The following is a 23,056-nucleotide window of genomic DNA, read 5'->3' as shown; positions in this document are numbered from 1 at the left end:
TATAAAGAGAGTATGCATATTTTTAAAACTTTATAGGTTAAGCCAACACTTCACAACCATCTCTAAGCAACGTAAGATCAGTAGGGGCACTAGCAAATTACAAATTTTAGACAGAAATTGGGAAATTATTTGGAATTTTATTATTTATTATTGTAATTTTAAATAACTTAATTATTTAATAATTATTTTTAATAATTAAATTTATTTTAGTTGGTCAGAATATTCATGTTTCTACCTATAAAAGTTACTGTACTTATTGTATTTATTTTCTTAAGGTTTATTTATTTTGAGACAGAGAGAAAGCACAAGCAGGGGAGGGGTCAGAGAGAGAGGGAGAAAGGTGGGGAGAGAGACAAAATCCCAAGCAGGCTTCCTCTGTCAGTGCAGAGTCCATTGTGGGGCTCAATCCTACCACCCTGAGCCAGCGCTTAACCAACTGAGCCACCCAGGTGCCCCAAAAGTTATTTTGTTTAACATAAAGAAGAAAAATACATTTTGTCTGGTATTTAAGGATGGAAAAGAAAGATGAAGATAAACAGAATTAAAATCTTACACAAAAACTCCACAAATTACTCTGCTATAGAGAATATGCATGCAGTAAGTAAAACTGAAAGAAGTTTATCTTAATTTGGTGAATTACAAATAGAGAAAGATAACATATGGTCTTGTTAATCTGATGATAATTGAAGTCGTACCATGAATTTACCACTGGCATGCCTTCTTTAGACCATTCTACCTGGTTCCACCATTCAATAGTTTCTAAACAGTGACATGTTGTTATGTAACAGTTGGAGAACATTTTTACCAGTGATACCCAAATTGGAGAGAGGTATTATGTGGCTTTTTGAGTTAATCTTTAAGGAATTATTTCATGAAAAGTCCTGTACCAGTTCTATATCACAAAAACAGAATTTTCTGTACATAATATTATCTTTTGTGAGTCATTTGTATTATTTGTGATGAGAGGTCCCAAGGTAACAAGTAGGAATTTGGTATCTCAGTTCTGCTGGTCTGTGATATATATTATCAAAATGTGATCAGTCCTTTAAAAACACACTAAACTACTAGAATGTAAATAAGATTCCCTAAATAAATATGATTAATTTTATTAATTTATAGTAGGAAAGATTTGTGGTCTAAGATTTGGACTGGGTCATTTGCAAAAGGAACCCATTCCTAATGAATAAACTAACTTACGAAATTTAATTACAAAATGGAAAGTTTAGGGGTGCCTGGGTGGCTCAGTCGGTTAAGCGTCCGACTTCAGCTCAGGTCGTGATCTCACGGTCCGTGAGTTCGAGCCCCGCGTCGGGCTCTGTGCTGACAGCTCAGAGCCTGGAGCCTGTTTCAGATTCTGTGTCTCCCTCTCTCTCTGACCCTCCCCCGTTCATGCTCTGTCTCTGTCTCAAAAATAAATAAACGTTAAAAAAAAATTAAAAAAAAAAATGGAAAGTTTACTGAAGAATATTATCAAAGAAAAGTAAGTCAGGGATTCTTTAATGTTTGCTCATTTTTGAGAGAAAGAGAGAGAGAGAAAGAGAGGGAGGGAGGGAGGGGGAGGGGGAGGGGCAGAGAGAGGGAGACAAAGGATCTGAAGCAGGCTCTAGGCTGTCAGCCCAATGCTGGGCTCAAATTCACAAGCCGTGAGATCTATGGCCTGAGCCGAAGTTGGATGCTTAACTAAGTCAGGGATTCTTAAAGGACAGACAAACTCAACTCAATAACCTGATTTCATACTCCTTCTGGTATCTATTCAAAAGTTATAACCATTTGTGTGTACTTTCTAGAGAGAGTGACCAAACTATCATTTAATCCTATCTTTTTAGATGTCAACCAAGGTCAAGATTAATGCTGTTCTACTCTTTAAAAAGCATAGTTCAAATTCTCTCTTCCTTGTGAATTTCACTCAAAAATATTTATTTGAGCTGATTTCAGTCATTCACTCTTTTATCTTGTTTCTAACCCACCTTAATGGTCATTGGGGGCTTTGTACATTAATGACAGATTACAAGAAATGAGCAGACACCATTATGTTTTCTCATTCGAAGTATGAAACACTGAAGTAGGAAGCTCTTCATTTTACTCTTAAAATGGATTAAGGCTAAAACAACTTTCCTTAACCAAACAGGGCCAACAATGAGTAGGCTATATTTAAGTCCCTAAAAATGTATAACTTCCTTTCCTTTGTTGTCTATTACATAGATTTCTCTTTTCACAACCTTTAGTTCTTTCTTGAAAATCTAGAAGGTTGTGGAGAAGGATATTAGAGGAAGCAATTGGGCCAAGTGGGAAGCTAGAAAATTCAAATAGCAAGGCCAGGGCTGTATATTTCTATAACTATAGCAGTCTGTATTTCTCAAAGTAAGACCTAACATGAAAACACAGATGTGACCCCTTATTTGAGACCATTACTGTAAACTATGTATAGACTTGCAGGGTTAGCCACTTCTCTTTCTTTGTCTTTTGTAAAAGGGCTGATACCAAACATGCACCAAAACTCAGTATCATTTTTGCAGTTAAAGGCTTATTTTATTCTCAAGTGATCAGAATAACAAAATGGGAAAGACGTGATCATGGGATCATTGAGTCAAAACTGTGCTTTTACTTAGCTATCCTACTCTCCACTAGAACATTAGTGTGGAAAACAGAAATAGCTAGTATTCTAAACAACTCTAGGATTAGAAAAAAATGGTCTTGAAACAAACAGCATAAAGAGAGTGAAAGAGTCTCACAGAAGACTTAATAACTCACCAAATCTTTACCTAAATCTTCCTGAAATGAGGATCACATGTGAAGGCAACACTTATGGGACCAGAGTATATAGTAAGTACTTGAGAATTTGTCTGAATTCAGCAAGATATGAAATCATAGTGTCACTAATAAAAGTTTTATCATGTTTTTAAATCACATAGAAACAAGAAAATTTTCAGCAGATCCTCAAATGCAAAAGAGGATATTTGTTGTTAGAGCTAGCTCAGAAAGAAGTTGTGAGATAACATGTCAGTACTTTTGTTTCTATTCAGCCTTCAATTTTCTCTTAGGAAATGCTTTATGTTTTCAAGTATTACCACAATGCAGTATTAAATTTCTTTAAATTTAAAGACACTTGCGATTTAATTGGTTGATTTTAGCAGAGACAATTTTTTAAAATACTTGCCATATAAGGAGAGGGAGCATTATCATCTGAAACACTGTAGAATGACACTTCAACTGGAAGAGTCAAATGTGTGGGGCAGAAAATACCACTTGCCCCTACCTCAGCAGTAAAACCATCAACAATGCCAAGAGGATCTAAACGATAGTTCAAGACAGACTCCTGGAAGACAAAATAAATTTTAAGAAACAAATTTTAGAAGTTAACACATTCATTTCTTTTTTCATTTAAAGAAAAACATTACTATGATTTCTGGTACCAAAAAAATAGTTGCTACTCATACAGAATCCAACAATATGTTAAAAAAATCATTTCTCACTATCAAGTAGGATTTATTCCAGGAATGCAAGGATGGTTCAGTATTTGAAAATCAATAAACATGATAGTCACTTCAATAAGAAAAAAGATAAAAATTATATGATCATTTCAACAGATGCAGAAAAAGCATTTGATAAAGTACAATATCTATTCATAATAAAATCCCTCAACAAAGTAGGTTTAGAGGGAACATACCTTAACACAATAAAGGCCTTAAATAAAAACCCACAGCTAAAATCATACTCAGTGGGGAAAAACTGAGAGCTTTTCCCCTAAGATCACGAACAAGACAAGGGTGTCCACTCTGAAGTCCTAGCAACAGCAATCAGACAACAAAAAGAAAAAAAGGAATCCAGATTGGTAAGGAAGAAGTAAAATTATCACTCTATGCAGATGACATGATCCTATATTTAGAAAACCCTAAAGACTCCACCAAAAAAACTACCAGAACTGATAAATGAATTCAGTAAAGTCTCAGGATACAAAATCAGTGTGCAGAAATCTGTTCCATGTCTATATACTAATAAGGAAGCAGGAGAAAGAGAAATTAAGAAAACAATCCTACTTAAAATTGTACCAGAAATAGTAAGATACCTAGGAATAAACCTAATCAAAGAGGTAAAAAGACCTATACTCTGAAAACTATAAAACAATGATGAAAGAAATTAAAGAGGACACACAAGAAATGAAAAGTTATTATATGCTCATGGATTGGAAGAGCAAATATAGTTAAAATTTCTATATTACCCAAAGACATCTGCATATTTAATGCAACCCCTATCAAAATAACAACAGCATTTTTCACAGAACTAGAGAAAAAATACTAAAATTTATATGGAACCCTAGAAGACCCCAAATAACAAGAGAAATTTTTTAAAGTTTATTTTAAGAAAGAGTGCAAGCAGGGGAGGGGCAGAAAGGGGAAGAGAAAGAGAATCCCAAGCAGGCTCCACACTATCAGTGTGGAGCCCGATGTTGACTCAAACCCATGAACTGTGAGATCATAACCTCAGTGGAAATCAAAAGTTGGACACTTAACTGACTGAGCCACCCAGGTACCCCAACCAAAACAATTTTGAAAAAGAAAAGCAAAGCTGGAGACATCATAATTCCAGACTTCAAGTTATATTACAAAGCTGTAGTCATCAATATAGTATGGTACTGGCACAAAAATAGACACAATAGATCAATAGAACAGAATAGAAAACCCAGAAATAAACCCCCAACTATATGGTCAATTAATCTTTGACAAGGGAGGAAAGAAAATCCAGTGGGAAAAAGACAGTCTGTTCAACAAATGGTGTTGAGTAAATTAGACAGCTACATATGAAAGAATTAAAGTGGACCACTTCCTTACATCATACACAAAAATAATTCAAAATGGATTCAAGACCTAAATGTGAGACACCTAAAACCATAAAAATACTGGAAGAGAGCACAAGCAGTAATGTCCCTGATGTCAGCCACAGCAATATTTTTCTAAATATGTCTCCTGAGACACGGGAAATAAAAGCAAAAATAAACTATTGGGGCTACATCAAAATAAAAAACTTCCGCACAGCGAAGAAAACAATCAACAAACCTAAAAGGTAACTTAATGAGAGAAGATATTTGCATACGACATATATGATAAAGGATTAGTATCCAAAATACACAAAGAGCTCACACAACTCAACACCCCCAAAAAAAATAATCCAACTAAAATATGGGCAGAAGATATGAACAAGCACTTCTCCAAAGAAGTCATATAGGTAGCCAACAGACAAATGAAAAAATGCTCAACATCCCTCATCATTAGGGAAATGCAAATCAAAACTACAATGAGATATTGCCTCACACCTGTCAGAATGGCTAAAATAAAAAACATAAACAATAAGTGTTGGCAAAAATGTAAAGAAAAAGGAACTCTCTTGTACTCTTGGTGAGAATCCAAACTGGTGTAGGCACTGTGGTGAACAGTATGGAGGTTTCTGGGGTGTCTGGGCAGCTCATTCGGTTAAGCCTCCAACTTCAGCTCAGCTCATGATCTCACAGTTTGTGAGTTTGAGCCCCATGCTGGGCTCTGTGCTGACAGCTCAGAGCCTGGAGCCTGCTTCAGTTTCTGTGTCTCCCTCTCTCTCTGCCCCTCCCCTGCTTGTGCTGTTGATTCTCCCGCTCTCAAAAAATGTTAAAAAACAAATTAAGAAAGAAAAAAACAGCATGGAGGTTCCTCAAAAAGTTAAAAACTAGAACTACCCTACAATCCAGTAACCACACTACTAGATATGTACATAAAAGATACAAAAACACTATTCAAAGGGATACATGCACTCCTGTGTTTACAGCAGCATTATTTACAATCGCCAAATTATGGAAGCAGCCTACAATAGATGAATGTAAGATATAGGGTGTGTGTGTGTGTGTAAGTATCTATACACATACACACAGTTATACTGCCATATATATATATGCTACACATACACACACACACACAAACACAATGAAGTATTATTCAGCCATATAAAAGAATGAAGCCTTGGCATTTGCAACAACAAAGATGGAGCTAGAGAGTATAATCCTAAGCAAAATAAATCAATCACAGACAATTACCGTATGATTTCACTCATGTAGAATTTAAGAAACAAAACAAACAAGTAAAGGAAAAAGCATTAACCCAAGAGCGTTAACCCAAGAAGCAGACTCTCATCTATAGAGAACTGATGGTTACCAGAGGGGAGGTGGGTAGGGGGATGGGTGAAATAAGTGATGGGGATTAAAGAGTGCACTTGTCATTGAAGAGCATAGGGTAATGTACAGAATTGTTGAATCACTACATTGTACACCTGAAATTAATATAACACTGTATGTTAACTATGCTGGAATTAAAATCAAATTAAATTAAAAATAAAAATAAATAAATGACAGGTTAAACCTAAAAAAAAAAAAAAAGTTGCTACTATTTTCAAGTCCTTATTCAGATGTTCATTTGAACCGAAATCAACTTCTCTCTCTATCTTCTACAATCCTATGAAGTTTGGCCTCCTCTCACTATTCCAATGCACACTGAACTATCCTTAAACTTCACCACTGTTCAAACCTAATTATTTAATATGTTATTCTTATCTCTGTAAATAAAACTATGTTCTACCAGAGCAGGTATAATAGAAATTTTCTTACCCTTCATAGAGCCTATTCAAGGTGCTAGACACAGAGAAGCACTTAAAATCTTGTTAACACTCTCAAGCTCACTTGATGACATAATCACTTGTAACAATTTAGTGCTAACTTGCTACGTATAAGAAACATTTTAGGGGCATCTGGCTGGCTCAGTTAGTAGAGCATGCAACTCTTGATCTCATGGTTTTAAGTGAGCCCCATGTTGGATTTAGAGATTACTTTAAAAACCTTAAAAATATAAAGATTTAATATTCTTAAAATGTCACTTTTCCACATATTGACCTATTATCAATGCAATCCAAACAAAATCTCAGCAGTCTGTTTTGTAGGAATAGGTAAGCTAACTCTAAAACTTACATGATGAAGGGGAAAGGAACTACAATAGTTGAAGCAATTTTAAGGAAGAATAGGGGTGCCTGGGTGACTCAGTCAGTTAAGCATCTGAATTCAGCTCAGGTCATGATCTGGCAGTTTGTGAGTTTGAGCCCTGCATTGGCCTCTGTGCTAACAGCTCGGAGCCTGAAACCTGCTTTGGATTCTGTGTCTCCCTCTCTTTTTGCCCCTCCCCCATTTGCACTCCATCTCTTTCTCCCTCTCAAAAATAAACATTAGATTTTTTTTTTAAAAAAAGAAAGAATAACATGTTAGAGAACTCACGTTAGTTCATGTCAATTCTAAAATAATTAGGCATTCATGTTCATAAAAATGAAACTGGACTATAAACTACATATCATATATAAATCTTAACTCAAAATGGATCACACAACTAAATGTAAGAGCTAAAACAATAAAACTTGTAGGAAAAAAGTTTTGTGACCTTGGGGTCAAGCAAATAGTTCTCAACCACGGTACATGTGTCAATGTTTAGAGATATTTTTTACTGCTATACCTGGGGGGTAAGGGGCAGACGATGGTACTGAACTCTGTGGACAGAGGTCAAAGATTCTACTAAATATCGTACAATGCATCAAACAGATCCCATAACAAAGAATTATCTGGCTCAAATATCAATAGTGCCATGGTGGAGAAGTGTTGGGTTAGATTTTTCAGATGCACTATCAAAATTAAGATCCATAAAAGAAAAGAATAAATTGGACATTTAACAAAACTAAAATTAAAATCTATTGCTCTTCAGAGGCGTCTGGGTAGCTCAGCTAGTTGAGTGTCCAACTCTTGATTTCTGCTCAGGTCATGATCCCAAGGCCGTGGGCTGGACGCCCACATTGGGCTCCATACTGAGCGAGTAGCGTACTTGGGATTCTCTCCCTCTGTCTTTCTCCCATGCTTGCATTCCCTCATTCTCTCTCTCTCTCAAAAAAACATAAATGAAAACAATAATTATTTGGAAAACATTATGTGCTTACTTGGGAAAGAAAAGCTAAATGATAAAGCACAGAAAAGAGGCTCAACAGTATGAGTAATCAGGGAAATACAAATTAAAACCACAGTTCAACAGCATTGCAAAACTACTAGAATGATTAAAATTAAAACGACTGACCCATGCAAACACTGGCAACGATGTGGATGATCTAGAACCCCCATACACTACTAGTAGGAATTAAACATGTTATAACCACTTTGGAAAACACCTTGGCAGTTTCTTAAAAGAAGTTAAAGATATACCTACCATACTACCCAGACATTCCATTCCTAGGTAGTTACCCCCAAAAAATGAAAACTTATGTCCACACAAAAATGCATCCATGAATATCCACAGCAGCTTTATTTGTAATAGCCCCAAACTAGAAATGACCCAAAGGCCTAGAATCAAGTGAGTGAATAAACAAATAGTGGTATATCAATATAATGGAAATAAAAAGAAATAAACTCTTGATACAAAGGACAACTATAAATTAAAGAGAACTTATGGGTTGGAGAGTCTCAGAACTTCTCTGTATTTTTCTACTGAAGTCAAATGAAAATATATGCATATCTGCACAAATAACATTCCAATGTACTGATCTTTTAACCATCTTCTCTTTCCTAAGGCTTTCACATATGAGATGCTCTTTTTCCCCACTCACAAATTTTCTTTTACTACAAAGGTTGCAGAATAAGTGATACTCACAATGGCCTCATGCCATTTTAAAATGACAGAGAATAGAGAGTTCAACAGTTCTGAAGTAATACCTTAAAAGTGACTGGAAAGGAAATCAACTTATCATAACTATTTTAAAACTTTGAAAGACAGCTTCAAAATCAAATACAGTTTTAAATACAGCATACTGTTAACATATCAAACTACCATAACTCCAGTAAAGCTATTTAAATTAAAACTACTAATTTTAAATTATTTTCCCATAAAAAAACCTCACCAATTAAATTCACTTTTAAAACTCCATTTACAGGCTTATGTTTCAGGTTGTTTTTCTTTTTTTTTATTGATGTGCAGTTGGCATACAATATTAGTTTCAGGTGTACAACATAGTGATTCAATGTTCAAGGCTGTTTTCTAATTAAAGGTAGCTAATCCAATAGTACACTTGATCCCAAGTAGAAATATTCTTATTAAATAAAATAATAGCACATTATTGGAGACTAACCATTCCATTTTTTAAAATAATCTTATTTTAGAATAGTTTTAGGGGTGCCTGGGTGGCTCAGTTGGTTGAGCATCCTACTCCAGATTTCGGCTCAGAGTCATGGGATCAAGCCCCATGTTGGGCTCTGCGTCAAGCATGGAGCCTGCGTAAGATTAAGATATTCTCTCTCTCTCTCTCTGTCTCTCTGTCTCTCTCTCTCTGTCTCTCTCTCTCTATCCCTCTGCTCTGCTTGCTCTCCCTTTCCCAAAAATAAAAAGAGAATAGATTTAGATTTGCAAAAGAGTTACTAGTACAAAAAAACATTTGATTTTGAAAATTAACCTCCTTGATCATGAAGGGGCTCCTATCAGTCCACCATCCTCCTTCCTGGGACTCAGAACCAGTACTATCAGGTAAGGTGTGGTCAAGTCCCTTCTCTGGCTAGAGTAACAGACACCTCACTCCAGTTTACCTAAGTCCTCTAACTCCCCTACGAGGTACGCAGTTATAAGATGGCAGTAGCAACAATTCTAACTTCACTTCTCACAGAAAGGAAAAGGGAAAGATTTCAAGGCTTTGAAAAAATACAATCCATTTATTTATTTCCCTTTCACAAACAAATGACATAAATAACACCCTAGGTCTAGGTTAAGAAACTTCAACTCTTAAAATAGTTTTCAAAAACATTACCTCAAAATTTCCTAAGAGACTAAGACTTGTTATAGGTGGAGCACTAGAACTCAGAAATGGTTTTTCATGAATATCTGGATCATCTTCAGTGTTTAAACACGGTCGATGACTATTAAAAAGAAAATCAGCAAACAAACACATTAAGCACAGTATTTTCTAATTTATTTTTTGTATAAAATTAAATTAGGAGAATTTGATCCATTTTACTTAAACTACATGATAAAAAATTAATCCAACCAAATTTTAAGATATGAAATATCTAGTTTAAATTCCTGATTAGATTTTATGGTCTTTGTTCTAATATTTGACGAAAAAAATATAAGTAATATCCTAGAAGGTTTCAAGGCAGAATTTATATCACATAGTGGCATCTTCTAGAAATATATAATGCAGTCTTCTTTATCAGTCTTCATTTTCAGTTAAAAATGAGAATATAAAGGCAAAATTATGTGACTAAAGAAAATAAGGAGAGTATTATTTGTCAACATGGACACATTTCCAAGACTTTTTTTTTTTTGCAAAGAAGTGTAAGGTAAAGGAGGAGGTGAATGACCAGAAATATTCAAACTTACTTAAGTGCTAAGACCAATGTATTTATTATGATAACCAATATACACTAGCTACTCATTGTCTTAATTTCTCCCTTCATCCTTAATAACTGTGTGAAATTAATATTGAAAATGATACCCAACTAGAAAATAATATTCCTATTAGAATTGTGATTTTTAGAGTAAATATTTATTACACAAGACTAGAAATTAGTATATTATTTCAAATACACAAATCAGTTTTAATATAAATACCTTCCAGATGATAAGCTTTTCAGATGCAGTAATGAAGAATCCAAATCAAAGCAACCTGATTGTGTCTTTCTTTGAGGAACCTAAGGTCAAAACAATCATTTGTGATATTTAAAAAGACTGTAATTTTTTCTTGAATTGATAGAACACTTTTCAAATGAAAGTTAAGCATATTTTACAAATACTATAACTTTTCCCCAGTCTACTTACAATCATACTCTTTATTACATATTGTCCTTATTTCTCATTTTATTAACAGGTAGAAAAAAAATAAATGATTAACAAAAGCACTTTTACTAGGTTTTGACTCTTTAAGAAGCAGAATGTTTTTTCTAAAACAAAATCTTACATGGAATCTCAATATATAATAAGACTTTTACTTTTTTACTTTATATACAGTTAACCCTCTAACAACACAGGGATTAGGGGGCACTAATCCCCCCCGCCCAGCCTCTGCAGTTGAAAATCCACAAAAAGTTTTGGATCCCCAAAAACTTAACTACCAATAGCCTACTGTTGACTGGAAGCCTTACCAACAGCATAAATAGCCAATTAACACATATTTTGTATGTTATATGTATTCTATACGTGTTGTTCAAGGGTAAACTGTACTTCTGTATTTTGTGAAGGGAGTAAAAGACTTATAGCTTTCAAATAAAAATAAACAAACAAACAAAAATTAAATGGTGATGGGAGCCTGGAGTCCTGCCAACTCTGCTGCTCCTTTGTCCCTCCCTACCCACTGTGCATTTCTAAGAACTCTGGGGCTTCACAGAGAATAGGTTTGAAAAATACTGCTCCAGATGTTCAACCACCATTGTATACCACACATTACATTTAAGACCATGATCCAACCACCATCTAGCTGAAAATATCCCAAAAATAAAAGACCCAAATGTAAACTAAAGTTAAAATCACATACAACATGCAAGTTAAAAAGACTTGTTACTAGAATAAATATGTATTGTATACAGTACATTCGTCATTAAGAAAAAAGATAATACTGAATGTCTAAGCAATCTCAATATTTTTGAGATTTTCATGAGTGCACCATGCTATTTTTTGTAGCTTGAACTTAATTGGGGGCACCTTGGTGGCTCAGCTGGTTAAACGTCCGACTCTTGATTTTGGCTCAGGTCATGATCTCACAGTTTCCTGAGTTTGAGCATTGACCCTGCAGAGCCTGCTTGGGATTCTTTCTCTCCCTCTCTTTCTGTCCCTCCCCTGCTTGTGCTCTCTCTCAAAATATACTTTAAAAAAATTATATATAAAAAAAGAACTTAATGTGAAGTTCTCAATCTAAATTCTCATGTCTTCAATTCTGAAAAGTTCTTTACCTTCATTTCTTCTGATACTGCATTTTCTTTGTTCCACTTAGTTCTACTTTTAGAATTTGTACTACACTTATATTCAGCATCTCATTTAATCCTCCATGGCTCTTCCATATTTTACCAACTCTCTTCCTTTCTGTACTTTATTCAAGATGCTTTCTTAGCATCTGTCCACCCATCACTACATTGCTATACAGCTGATTCTGATTCAATGTTAATCTTTCTGTATTTGTAGGCACACATGTTGTGTGTGCATACAGCAATTAAAATATTCTTCATATTTAAAATTTCTATTTAGTTTTTTCAAGTTCATAAGTCCTTGCATCCCTACCCCCTGTTTGTACCTGTCCCAGCAGAGGCATTAAACCCTAGCACTAAATTAGGTTCAGATATCCCAGAGGGCCATAATTTGCCTCATATGAGTATTTGGAGATTTATCTTTCTTTCTCTTACATTATATTATGTACTTAAAGGTTATATCAGGTATTACATATTATTTTTATTAAAGGTTATATTCTATCCATGATTTCCGTCTTTGAGGAGGAAGAGTCTTTGTAGATGAACTCAATCTACCATGCTGAACAGAAGTCTACAATGCTCTTTTTATCAGTATGATGCTGACAAATCTTTTTTCCTGATCACTTGGGTCTTTCGAAAGCACCTCATACCTAGGTCAAATGTTTGGGGTTATTTTAAGTTGTTTGGAATTCAGCTTCTCTAAGACAAACACCTAAGGTCCAAGTTATAAATTTAAATTCAAGATCTCTTATTCAATAATTATTTTTTGAACATAGGCCAGATATTGTATCCTTAGAGTTTACTTAAAAAAACACAGATAAAGTAGGGTGACTGGGTGGCTCAGTCGGTTAAGCGTCCAACTCCTGGTTTTGGCTTAAGGAGTGATCTCACAGTTTCATGAGTTTGAGTCCTACATTGGGTTCTACACTGGCAGTGCAGAGCCTGCTTGAGATTCTCTCTGTCTCCCTTTCTCTCTGCCCCTCCCCGACTCACACTGTCTGTCTCTCCCAAAATAAATAAATAACTTAAAAAAAAAAAACACGCAAAACACCAAAAATTATCTTCTATCAGTAGCAAAATATATATGCTTTTACTTCTCCCTGATATTGATCACTTGACTCGGGTTTAACTGAAATGGCAGGTATACCAACTAACAACTGATAGCTTACTATGTGTTAGGAATTATATTAATGATCCCCATAATACTAAAGCAGACATTATGCTAGGGTGAAGTCAGGGTGATTCCAAAGCAAGACTCCTAACCATTGCACTCAGATCTACAAATCTATTTGTAAATGTAGAGTGGGGAAATTTATATGTCTCAAAATAAGATGCTGCATGGGTTCTAAATCAAAAACAACCACAAATCTGATTCCCAAATAACTCAGCTGGTGATGTCAACCAGCTTCAGATACAAATTTATTTATACAAACCCACTTGACACTAAATATTTTCTTTATATTTAGTAATAATTAAAAGATTAGACAAAAGAATTTCAGAGAAATTTTATAATCCTAATTTTTTTCATATTTTTAGTCTTTTCTCATATTAACACATAGCTATTAAATATATTAAAAAGTGGTTTCTAACTGGAAATTCCTTTTAAAGGCATTTACATTTTTCGGGTGCCTGGGTGGCTCAGTTGGTTAAGCAGCTGACTTCAGCTCAGGTCATGATCTCAAGGTTTGTGGGTTCGAGCCCTGCCTCGGGCTCTGTGGTGACAGCTCGAAGCCTGGAGCCTGTTTTGGAGTCTGTCTCTCTCTCTCTCTCTCTCTCTCTCTGCCCCTCCCCAGCTCACACTCTGTCTCTGTCTCTCTCAAAAATAAAATAAAAAACATTAAAAAAAATTTTTTTAATAAAAAAGTGCATTTAAATTTTTTTCGATTACAATTCAGATAAAATAATTTGTAAACATTTTAGATGTTTCCAAGTATTAATATGAAATAAGAGAAAGAAACCTTACAGGACTTGAGAGAAGAGGCAATCCAGTTCGAGGATGAAAAGCTCTGGTTGAGGTCCCATCTAAGGAATGAAAATTATGTTTCCGCCAGACACTTGAATGTTTCAGTGGTATAGTCTTCTGCTAGGAAAAGAATTAATTTTAATGATAACATTTAAGTAATTTTGGTCTTATCCCTAATATGTACTGAGATATTACATCTTGGGTGGTAATGCTAATCATCTACAGATCTAGATCTACACACACACACACACACACACACACACACACACACACACATACACTTTAATAAAACAACGTCTAAGAGTTTTTTTCTAAAGTACTGAATAAACTCAAATACTCTGAAGAAACTATGTCCAAATATAATCGTCTTATACATATGCTCATATTTATAAATACTCAGAGCCTAACATCTGGTAAGCTAATATTTGATACTTTTAATTTGTGAAAAAACAACTACTCACAGGTAGAAAAAAGAGTATTCTAAAATATAAAACTATGTTAATATTAAGAGTGGTTCTCGGGGCGCCTGGGTGGCTCAGTCGGTTAAGCGTCCGACTTCAGCTCAGGTCACGATCTCGCGGTCCGTGAGTTCAAGCCCCGCGTCGGGCTCTGGGCTGATGGCTCAGAGCCTGGAGCCTGCTTCCGATTCTGTGTCTCCCTCTCTCTCTCTGCCCCTCCCCCGTTCATGCTCTGTCTCTGTCTCAAAAATAAATAAAACGTTAAAAAAAAATTTTTTTTAAAAAAGAGTCGTTCTCAAAGCATGTAAGTTGGTAGAGCACGACACAGAAATACAATAAATGTGAATTTAAAAATATATCTAATGCAGTTGCAGTACCATGTTCTTGATGTGATACAGAAACAAGCTATTTCTTAAGAATTTAGGCAAGTTTAGGGGCGCCTGGGTGGCGCAGTCGGTTAAGCGTCTGACTTCAGCCAGGTCACAATCTCGCGGTCCGTGAGTTCGAGCCCCGCGTTGGGCTCTGTGCTGACAGCTCAGAGCCTGGAGCCTGTTTCCGATTCTGTGTCTCCCTCTCTCTCTGCCCCTCCCCCGTTCATGCTCTGTCTCTCTCTGTCCCAAAAATAAATAAACGTTGAAAAAAAAAAATTAAAAAAAAAAAAAAAAAAGAATTTAGGCAAGTTTAAACCCAAACACTAGAAATTCATAGCAACACATAAAAATCAAAAAAGTCTAATTTGGGTCCTGGCTCTGCCACTTACTAGCTTTGTAAGACCTTGGGCAAGTTACTTAAGCTCTCCAGTCCTAGGGTCCTCATTTGTAAACTGGAGTTTGCTCTAGTTTACTCTCATAGTTTAGTGGAAGGATTAAGTATGCCAATATGTGTAAAATATTCAGAAGAGTGTCTGGGCACTTAGTAAATATTGTATGATTATATGTAAAACAAGAGCATGAAAAACCGAATATTAGTAGCTTGAAAAATACAGTGGCCAAATTAAGTTTTCCTTTTAGGTACCAGAAAGGATCATGAAAAGCTAACTGTTTTTGTGACAATTATAGTTTTAGAAAATTGCAAACTACCATTTGATACAATCCATGTTAGATATTCTATTGAAAAACAGAAATTGGAAACATGGTACAATTATTAAAACTCTTATGTCCAGCAGAACTAATTTTACTGATAAAGAAGATAAACTAACATTCAGATTTAGGTCAAGACAGTTAAAAAGTACTTTTCCAGGGGCACCTGGGTGGCTCAGTTGGTTAAACGTCAGACTTCGGCTCAGGTCATGATCTCTGGTTTGTGGGTTTGAGCCCCATATCCTGCTCTGCACTAATGGCTTGGGTTCCTGCTTTGGATTCTCTGTGTTCCTCTCTCTGCCTAGTAATAATTTTCTAAAGCTAAAAAATGGTTTGGTAGAAAGTTAAATAAAATGTAAATAAGTATCTTTTATTTATATAGTACATTAAAGATTCACAAAATTTCTTAAAATCTATTATATGATTGTCACAACTCTGAGATAGGCAAAAGAGATTTATCATTCTTATTTTAGAACTGAGGAAACTAAGGTTTTTAGAAGTTAAGTGACTTAAGGTCAAAATTGTGAAGTCAGGACAGGAACCCAGGCATTCTAACCAACAAACAGCCTCGTGACTTCTCTATAGATATTCCTAAAATCCCTAGCTGAGCAGTGGCATTACAACGGGTGCACTGTATTAGGCCAGAGCTACTAACAAATGATACATTAAGCTGATGTGAGTTTCATTTCTGACTCCTAATTACCCTCCAGCAATTGTCTAGTGTTGAAATAACCAAAAAAGGGCAATGGGAAGAATTCACCTAGCATTTGCTCTTAAGTAAGTAGGTTATTTTCCAAGGATGTTAATACTAGTTTTGTAGCAGGTTTATTAGAACTGACTGTATTTACTATAATTAATGGGCACCTTAGGCCTTTATAACTAGATCTTCTGTAAACAAAATTGAAACCATGATAAATGTTTGAGAATTATATTTGAAATATTAGATGTTACCTACCAACACCTCTGTATTTTTCAGTCGTTCACATGTAGACAAACAGTCTTTTACTTTCTTTCTCTGAGAACAGTTTTGAGATTTTTCATCAATTATCTCTTCTTTCTTATCCTGTTCAATTTTTAATAGGTCTGGCTTTTTGCATTTGCGAACTTCATTATCTTTATTGAGATAATTTTCTATACTATTAAGTTGAGTATTTTGCTCACATGTCTTAGGCCTTTCTGAGTCTTTATTTGAGCACTTGTTTTCATGTTTGTTCAAATATTCAGACATTTCCAACATAGTAGCTTTTATTTTTGAGTCATCTTTTTTGGAATTATCAAATTCATGATTCTTAAAATATTCTGGATTAGAATTTTCATTTTTTATTCTTTTTTCCTTATACTTATCTGTGCAAATCTGTTTGTCAATACTGTTGCAATTTGAATACTTTTTATCAGTTTCATTGCTAATTTCTTGCTCCTTAAATTGACACTCAGAAAGTGTATTTTCCAATCTGACTGTCAAATCTAAGTTATTTTTTTTGCAGTGAGGCATATTTGAGGGAGTCAATAAACTAGTGGCTTTGTTCTGTGTCTCTTGAAAAGTATTTTGGATGGTTTCACTAGGATTGTCCTGATACAGATTTCTTCTTATTTGAGGTTTCAAAGAGGATTCGACTTTACCATTACATTTAAAATAACTAAATGATTTATTGGGTATTAAGTTTTCCCCTTCGCTGCTGTCTTCTAACAAGGAAATTTTTGTATTGGAAATGGAAACAGAGGTAACATCCTTGTTTTTCTTCCACAAATTGTTGTCTTCATATGTACTCCTAAATACTTTCGAAGGAACCGAATTGGAGTCATGCATGTTGAATGACTGCCGGGGTATATGTGATGCAGTTGGATCAATATGCTCCAAGTGTTGAGCAATCCTTGCAATAACATCTTGTCGCTCCTGGAGTAAAGAGCCGATCAAAGGATTTGTCTCACTAACAGACTGACGAGAATAAAGACCATTGGAACTGCCAGCTTCACTTCGAGGAGTATCTGGTTTTACTTGAATTTTTCCCTCACTGGTGTCTTCTGAGGAGGTAAGCTCAGGACTACCAAAGGAAATGGAGAAAGTTTCTTTACATTTTCTCACATTTTCATTTTCTTTTGAAACCCGGAAAAGTTTTGAATTAAGTGAACTAGACTCTTGCATATTAAATGGATGTCCAGAAACAGGGGAAGTGCTTGGATCACAATGAATCAAATGCTGAGCAATTCTTGCAATAACTTCTTGTCGCTCCTGAATTAAAGAGCCTATTAAAGGATTAGTCTCACCAACTGACTGCCAGGAACTCTGGTGGCTAGAGACCCTGGAATCAATCACTGAAAACGATTTTAAAGTTCTCACTGGTGTTTCATGTGACTTTTTATCTCCTTTACCACTGAAGCCCAGAATATTGGCTTGACGTGTTCCATAGTCAGATTTACTGCCAGTGCCTGGATACAGTTTGACATTTTTGACAGCTGCAGTATATTCTGGAGTTGTGCCATTTTTTGCATGCAATATGCTTTCAGGTGCCATGGTCCAAGATTGTTTGCTACACAGACGCTGTGAACTATTTGTACTACATTGTTCTACTTCACTAGAATTGCGGTGCTGATGGACTTTAAGTTCATGTTCTTGAATTCTTTTCTCATAAAGGCCAATATTAGTGTGAATACTACAGGTCAAAACTGGATAATTAGATTGTCTGGGCAAGGACTGAACGCTGACTTTCAAGGCCACATTGTGAGAAACATTAGGAACAGGAAACACGTGTTCAATCGGGGTCTGTGAAAAATTCCACTGCAGGTCTACATCAGCAGCACTGATTCTAGAATCATATAGAAATATACAGAATCAATGCATTGTAATGCTTATAACGTTATCATATATTATAAAAAATTTCCAACAGTTACATACTTATCTTTATTTGCATTAATTACTATTAAGGGTTTACTTTCAGCTACTTTACCATGCATGTCATTCTGATAAAACCAACATAAAAAGCACAATAGTTTATGCTTAGAATAGAGATGATTTTTTTATATGAAATTTATTGTCAAATTGGTTTCCATACAACAGCCAGTGCTCATCTCAACAGGTGCCCTCCTCAATACCCGTCACCCACGCTCCCCGCCCTCCCACCCCCATCAACCCTCAGTTTGTTCTCAGTTTTTAAGAGTCTCTTATGTTTTGGCTCCCTCCCTCTCTAATCTTTTTTTTTTTTTTTTCCTTCCCCTCCCAAACGGTCTTCTGTTCAGTCTCTCAGGATCCACATAAGAGCGAACACATATGGTATCTGTCTTTCTCTGTATGACTTACTTCACTTAGCATAACACCCTCCAGTTCCATCCACATTGCTACAAAAGGCCATATTTCATTCTTTCTCACTGCCACGTAGTATTCCATTGTGTATATAAATCACAATTTCTTTATCCATTCATCAGTTGATGGACATTATGGAAAGAGCCTAGAGATGATCTTTTTATGAACACTAGACTACTTAGGCATTAAAGCTCAAGAATACTATAATTTAGAATTATTTCAGGGGCGCCTGGGTGGCGCAGTCGGTTAAGCGTCTGACTTCAGCCAGGTCACGATCTCGCGGTCTGTGAGTTCGAGCCCCGCATCGGGCTCTGGGCTGATGGCTCAGAGCCTGGAGCCTGTTTCCGATTCTGTGTCTCCCTCTCTCTCTGCCCCTCCCCCGTTCATGCTCTGTCTCTCTCTGTCCCAAAAATAAATAAACGTTGAAAAAAAAAAATTTTTAGAATTATTTCTTAAAACAAAAAAAAATGGCGTTTACTCTAAATAAATGGATTTAGCTAATTCTGTTGTACAAGGTGATTAAGAGATACTCAATCTCAGGGCCAACTGCCTAAAGAAACAATTAGACACTTGGTCAGCAGCCTGTAAATTTATAGTTTTCAAGATGCAAAAATTAAATAAGTCTACCATTATGGAAATTCGGTAGCCCAGAAAGTTTTTATACATAAGCCCATTGGGGGTTCTTTAAAGCTAAAAAGCTCTCTGAAAACCATTCTATGCCGGAGGTGCCTGGGTGGCTCAGTTGGTTAAGTATCTGACTTCGGCTCAGGTCACGATATCACCGCTTGGGAGTTCAAACCCCACGTTGGGCTGTGTGCTGACAGCTCAGAGCTGGAGACTGTTTCTGATTCTTTGTCTCCCTCTCTCTCAAAAGTAACAAACATTAAAAAAATAAAAAAGAAATTAAGTAAAATTCATACTGATTCGCATTTAAATTCTCTAACTTGTTTTGAGAAAATCTTCAGTAAATTTTATCCACTTACATTTAGAAATGAAGGAAATAAACTGCTTAAAAGGTAAAATATCATTCAGTAGCTAACCAACAAGGTTAAATACACACTGTCCTTATTTTGCTCAAGACATACCTGTAAAGAATATTTCGTGGAATAGCACCATGGGAAACACTCAGCCAAGCACTTAATTGAGAAAAAAACACAAATGAGCGGACAGCCAATAGAAGAGTCTTCTCTTCAATAAATCGATCGCCACTCCTAAGGGAAGTAAAAAGTATCATTTAAATGTCAGCAAGTACAAAATGATTGAACTTTAGAAATACAGAAGCTAAAATAAATATATTCTGGGTATGTGCTTTCAAGAGTATCGAAGTGCATTTACTAGTGTCACTTGAAGTCACAGAAGAACTAAATGTCTAAATTTTACTACATCATTAGAGTCAAAGACATGATACATTACTAAAATAATTTATAGAAGCAATGGAAAACCTGATTTAGCAAGAACAACTTGAAACTCAGTTCAACAACTTACTGTCGAGGAACTGGCTCCAATATCCATCTTTCTAATAATAATGCATCTTGCTTAATTGCAGGATCATTGAGATCAATTCCATCTGTGGTGGGCCCATCATCACTGTAGCAGCAATCTGGGAGTAACATCACTTCCACCATGATTGGAAGGTTATTCTTCCACAACAGTAAGACCTCAGACCTAGTTCTTCTGGCTTGGCGACACTTAAGAGAAAATGAATGTAAGCGAAATACCTCAATAACCCAAGGCATTTTATATTTACAGTTTAAAATTATAATTGTAAAATAGACACCTATATGAGAAATGAGTCAACTGTAGATCTTTGCTTAGGCTTATTTAGATTTCCTCATTAAATAGTGGATTAACACTAGTGAGTTCTAGAGTACAAGGATTAGTACTGAACATTTATGATGCAAAGTTTTTGGGGAGGGGGATATTTCTGCTCTATTTTGTGGAAAAATAACTGTCATACACCACGTCTGACAGGCCTTGAGGTGGCCTAGCCTAGTTTGTTAACTATGTCATTGTTACAAAATAAAGATTCATTCTAAGTAAAAACCAAAATATTAAAATCTCATTTTCATTAAATGCTCAAAATAGACAAGATTTTAAAAATGTAAAATTTTGGACTACATTTAAGAAACTGTTGGGAAAATCCCTATAGCAAATTATACAGTACCTATCAAAATAACTATTTTTAACATTATATAAAAATACTACTATGATAGCAAAAAGTATCCTCCCGTAGGAAAAAAGAAAGGAATATAAAAGGGAAATTGGTTAATCTGAAGAAAATAATCATGAAAATAATTCTACCAAATAAACACAAGATCAATAGCAACAATTATCTTAAATCTGGCGAGTAAGAAGGCAGGTATGATTTTGGCTGTCACCCTGCATGCTGATCTGCAAAGGTACCTACTGTGACTTTAAGAGCATCGCTTATGAGTTAGGGGTATTAGCTATGGTCCAAGATTAGGATTTTTTTTATTGTAGTTATAAGTGATTTTAAACTTAAGTGTGAACATTTTAATTGTCATGTAACAAAAGTGATCACAGAATTTAAACTAGTTTATATGAAAGAAAAAGAAAATATACTCAATACACAATTCTCACCTGAGCCAGCTTGTCACTACATTCATGTTTGGAAGTTACTGGGTAACAGGACTGTGCTGGAGGGCAATGGAAACTTTCTGTGCGACCTTTTACAGAACATTCAGGTGTTCGTCCTTCTGTTATTAACAAGGCCAAAGAGACCAAGAACTCCTCTGCATCATATTCAAAATATTCATCTAGAGTATCTGGTTAAAAAAAAAAAATGAGTCTCTAATTTAATGTATTCTTGTTAAGAACTCACCGTTTACACCTAAAATACCTAATGTCACAATCTATATTCAAGTATATTCAGTAACAAAGAGTGAAAGGGGGGTAAAAATCAGGCAATTAAAATACAGTAAACTCTTGATTCACAAGGTATACAAGGTAAGGAGAGAATGGATAATTCCAAATTTCAGTTAAGACAAAGATGGTTGAAATTATAGCATAAAATTATTTTTATGTCAATTTCAGTTAAAATGTCTAAGATTTAGGAATAAATTTATAATCCTATAGATATTTAGATATCTTATATTTTTCAGATGTCAAGTGCAACAGTTTTTATACCCAAAATTTCACCAATAACCAAAAGGTTAAAAGGTCTTATTATGTCATATTTTTTAGCTGTTTTATTACTATTATTAAATATTAAGGATGCAAATTCAAATACATGTTTCTCCCTTTCTCTCCTTTGTCCCTTTCTTATCTAGTTCCTTATTCTTACAACCCATCTGTGCTGTGGACATTCAGAGCTCTGGAGTCTTTCTCTGCCTATGCCTTACAGTATTAGTAGTTTCAAAAGGAGAAATGTTATAATTATCCAGCAGCAGATGCAGGCCCAAATTACAATATATAAAGTGTGAATTTTGTTGTTATTGTTACTATGCAGTTCCAAACAATTTGATATGCAGGTGTTCTCACTTATTTGTAGTAATTTTTAAATTTCTCGCAAGTGCTCCAAGTTTGTGAAACAGTTAAGTTTCAAAAGTGTTAACCTGTTACATGAGTTGAACACTCGTGCAAATGTACACACACAAATTCAATTTGTTGTGCAATCCAATTAAATAACACATACTTTAAGTACTTGCTACGCTGTATTAAGTGACAGGGGATACAGAATTGTACTATGGCATAGACCCTAGTCTCAAAGGGTTCGTGATTCATAAATCATCTTCAAAACAAATAGAACACTACAGCATTTAATACATTCCAACGTTTTTCAGATAACAGTGGTAAAATTTTGCAAAAGAGGTAGGCATTGAAATACACAAAAAGAGTCAGACCTATAAATACAAAGAACAAATTGGTGGTTGTCAGAGGCAAGGGGGCTGGGAGATGGGCAAAATTTGTGAAGGAGAGTGGGAAATACAGGCTTTCAGTTATGGAATAAATAAGTCAAGGGAATAAAAGGCACAGCATAGGGAATATAGTCAATGATATTCTAATAGCGTTTAGTGATAGATGGTAGCTACACTTATGAGTACAGCATAGAAAATCTGAATCATTATGTTGTACACAGGAAACTAATGTAACATTGTGGGACAACTATACTGAAAACATTTTTTTTTTAAAGGAGGTAGGCATTGAGCAGAACCAGGAGAGAGAAAGTGCAACTTGAGTAGAGAATCTGTATAGAGAAAGCATGCAAAAGAAAGGACTGGAGCCAGATTATGAATAGCCTTGAAGGAA

General features: G+C 35.2%; 1 protein-coding gene across 8 annotated transcripts in view; it reads right to left on the bottom strand.

The window, feature by feature from the left end:
- Window positions 1–23,056, bottom strand: part of FAM214A (family with sequence similarity 214 member A) — a 116,723-nt gene that overhangs the window by 8,038 nt on the left and 85,629 nt on the right. For 6 of the 8 annotated variants that reach the window (XR_006704692.1, XM_045449702.1, XM_045449703.1 and 3 more), the window contains 8 exons: window positions 21,389–21,573; window positions 20,273–20,475; window positions 19,873–19,998; window positions 16,445–18,293; window positions 13,953–14,072; window positions 10,644–10,723; window positions 9,841–9,949; window positions 3,158–3,316 (listed from right to left, as the gene is read on the bottom strand). Coding sequence is in view for 7 of the 8 variants with exons in the window: in XM_045449702.1 (XP_045305658.1) it covers window positions 3,158–3,316; window positions 9,841–9,949; window positions 10,644–10,723; window positions 13,953–14,072; window positions 16,445–18,293; window positions 19,873–19,998; window positions 20,273–20,475; window positions 21,389–21,573 (2,831 nt within the window). In the remaining variant the exon portion in view is untranslated. The remainder of the gene's footprint in view (window positions 1–3,157; window positions 3,317–9,840; window positions 9,950–10,643; window positions 10,724–13,952; window positions 14,073–16,444; window positions 18,294–19,872; window positions 19,999–20,272; window positions 20,476–21,388; window positions 21,574–23,056) is intronic. The other 2 variants (XM_045449704.1, XM_045449699.1) reach the window with 1 other exon arrangement.

This window comes from Leopardus geoffroyi, chromosome B3, assembly GCF_018350155.1.
Source record: "Leopardus geoffroyi isolate Oge1 chromosome B3, O.geoffroyi_Oge1_pat1.0, whole genome shotgun sequence".
Lineage (NCBI taxonomy): Eukaryota > Metazoa > Chordata > Mammalia > Carnivora > Felidae > Leopardus > Leopardus geoffroyi.
Note: the sequence above shows the minus strand (reverse complement) of the source record. Positions and strands in the feature narration are given on the sequence as shown.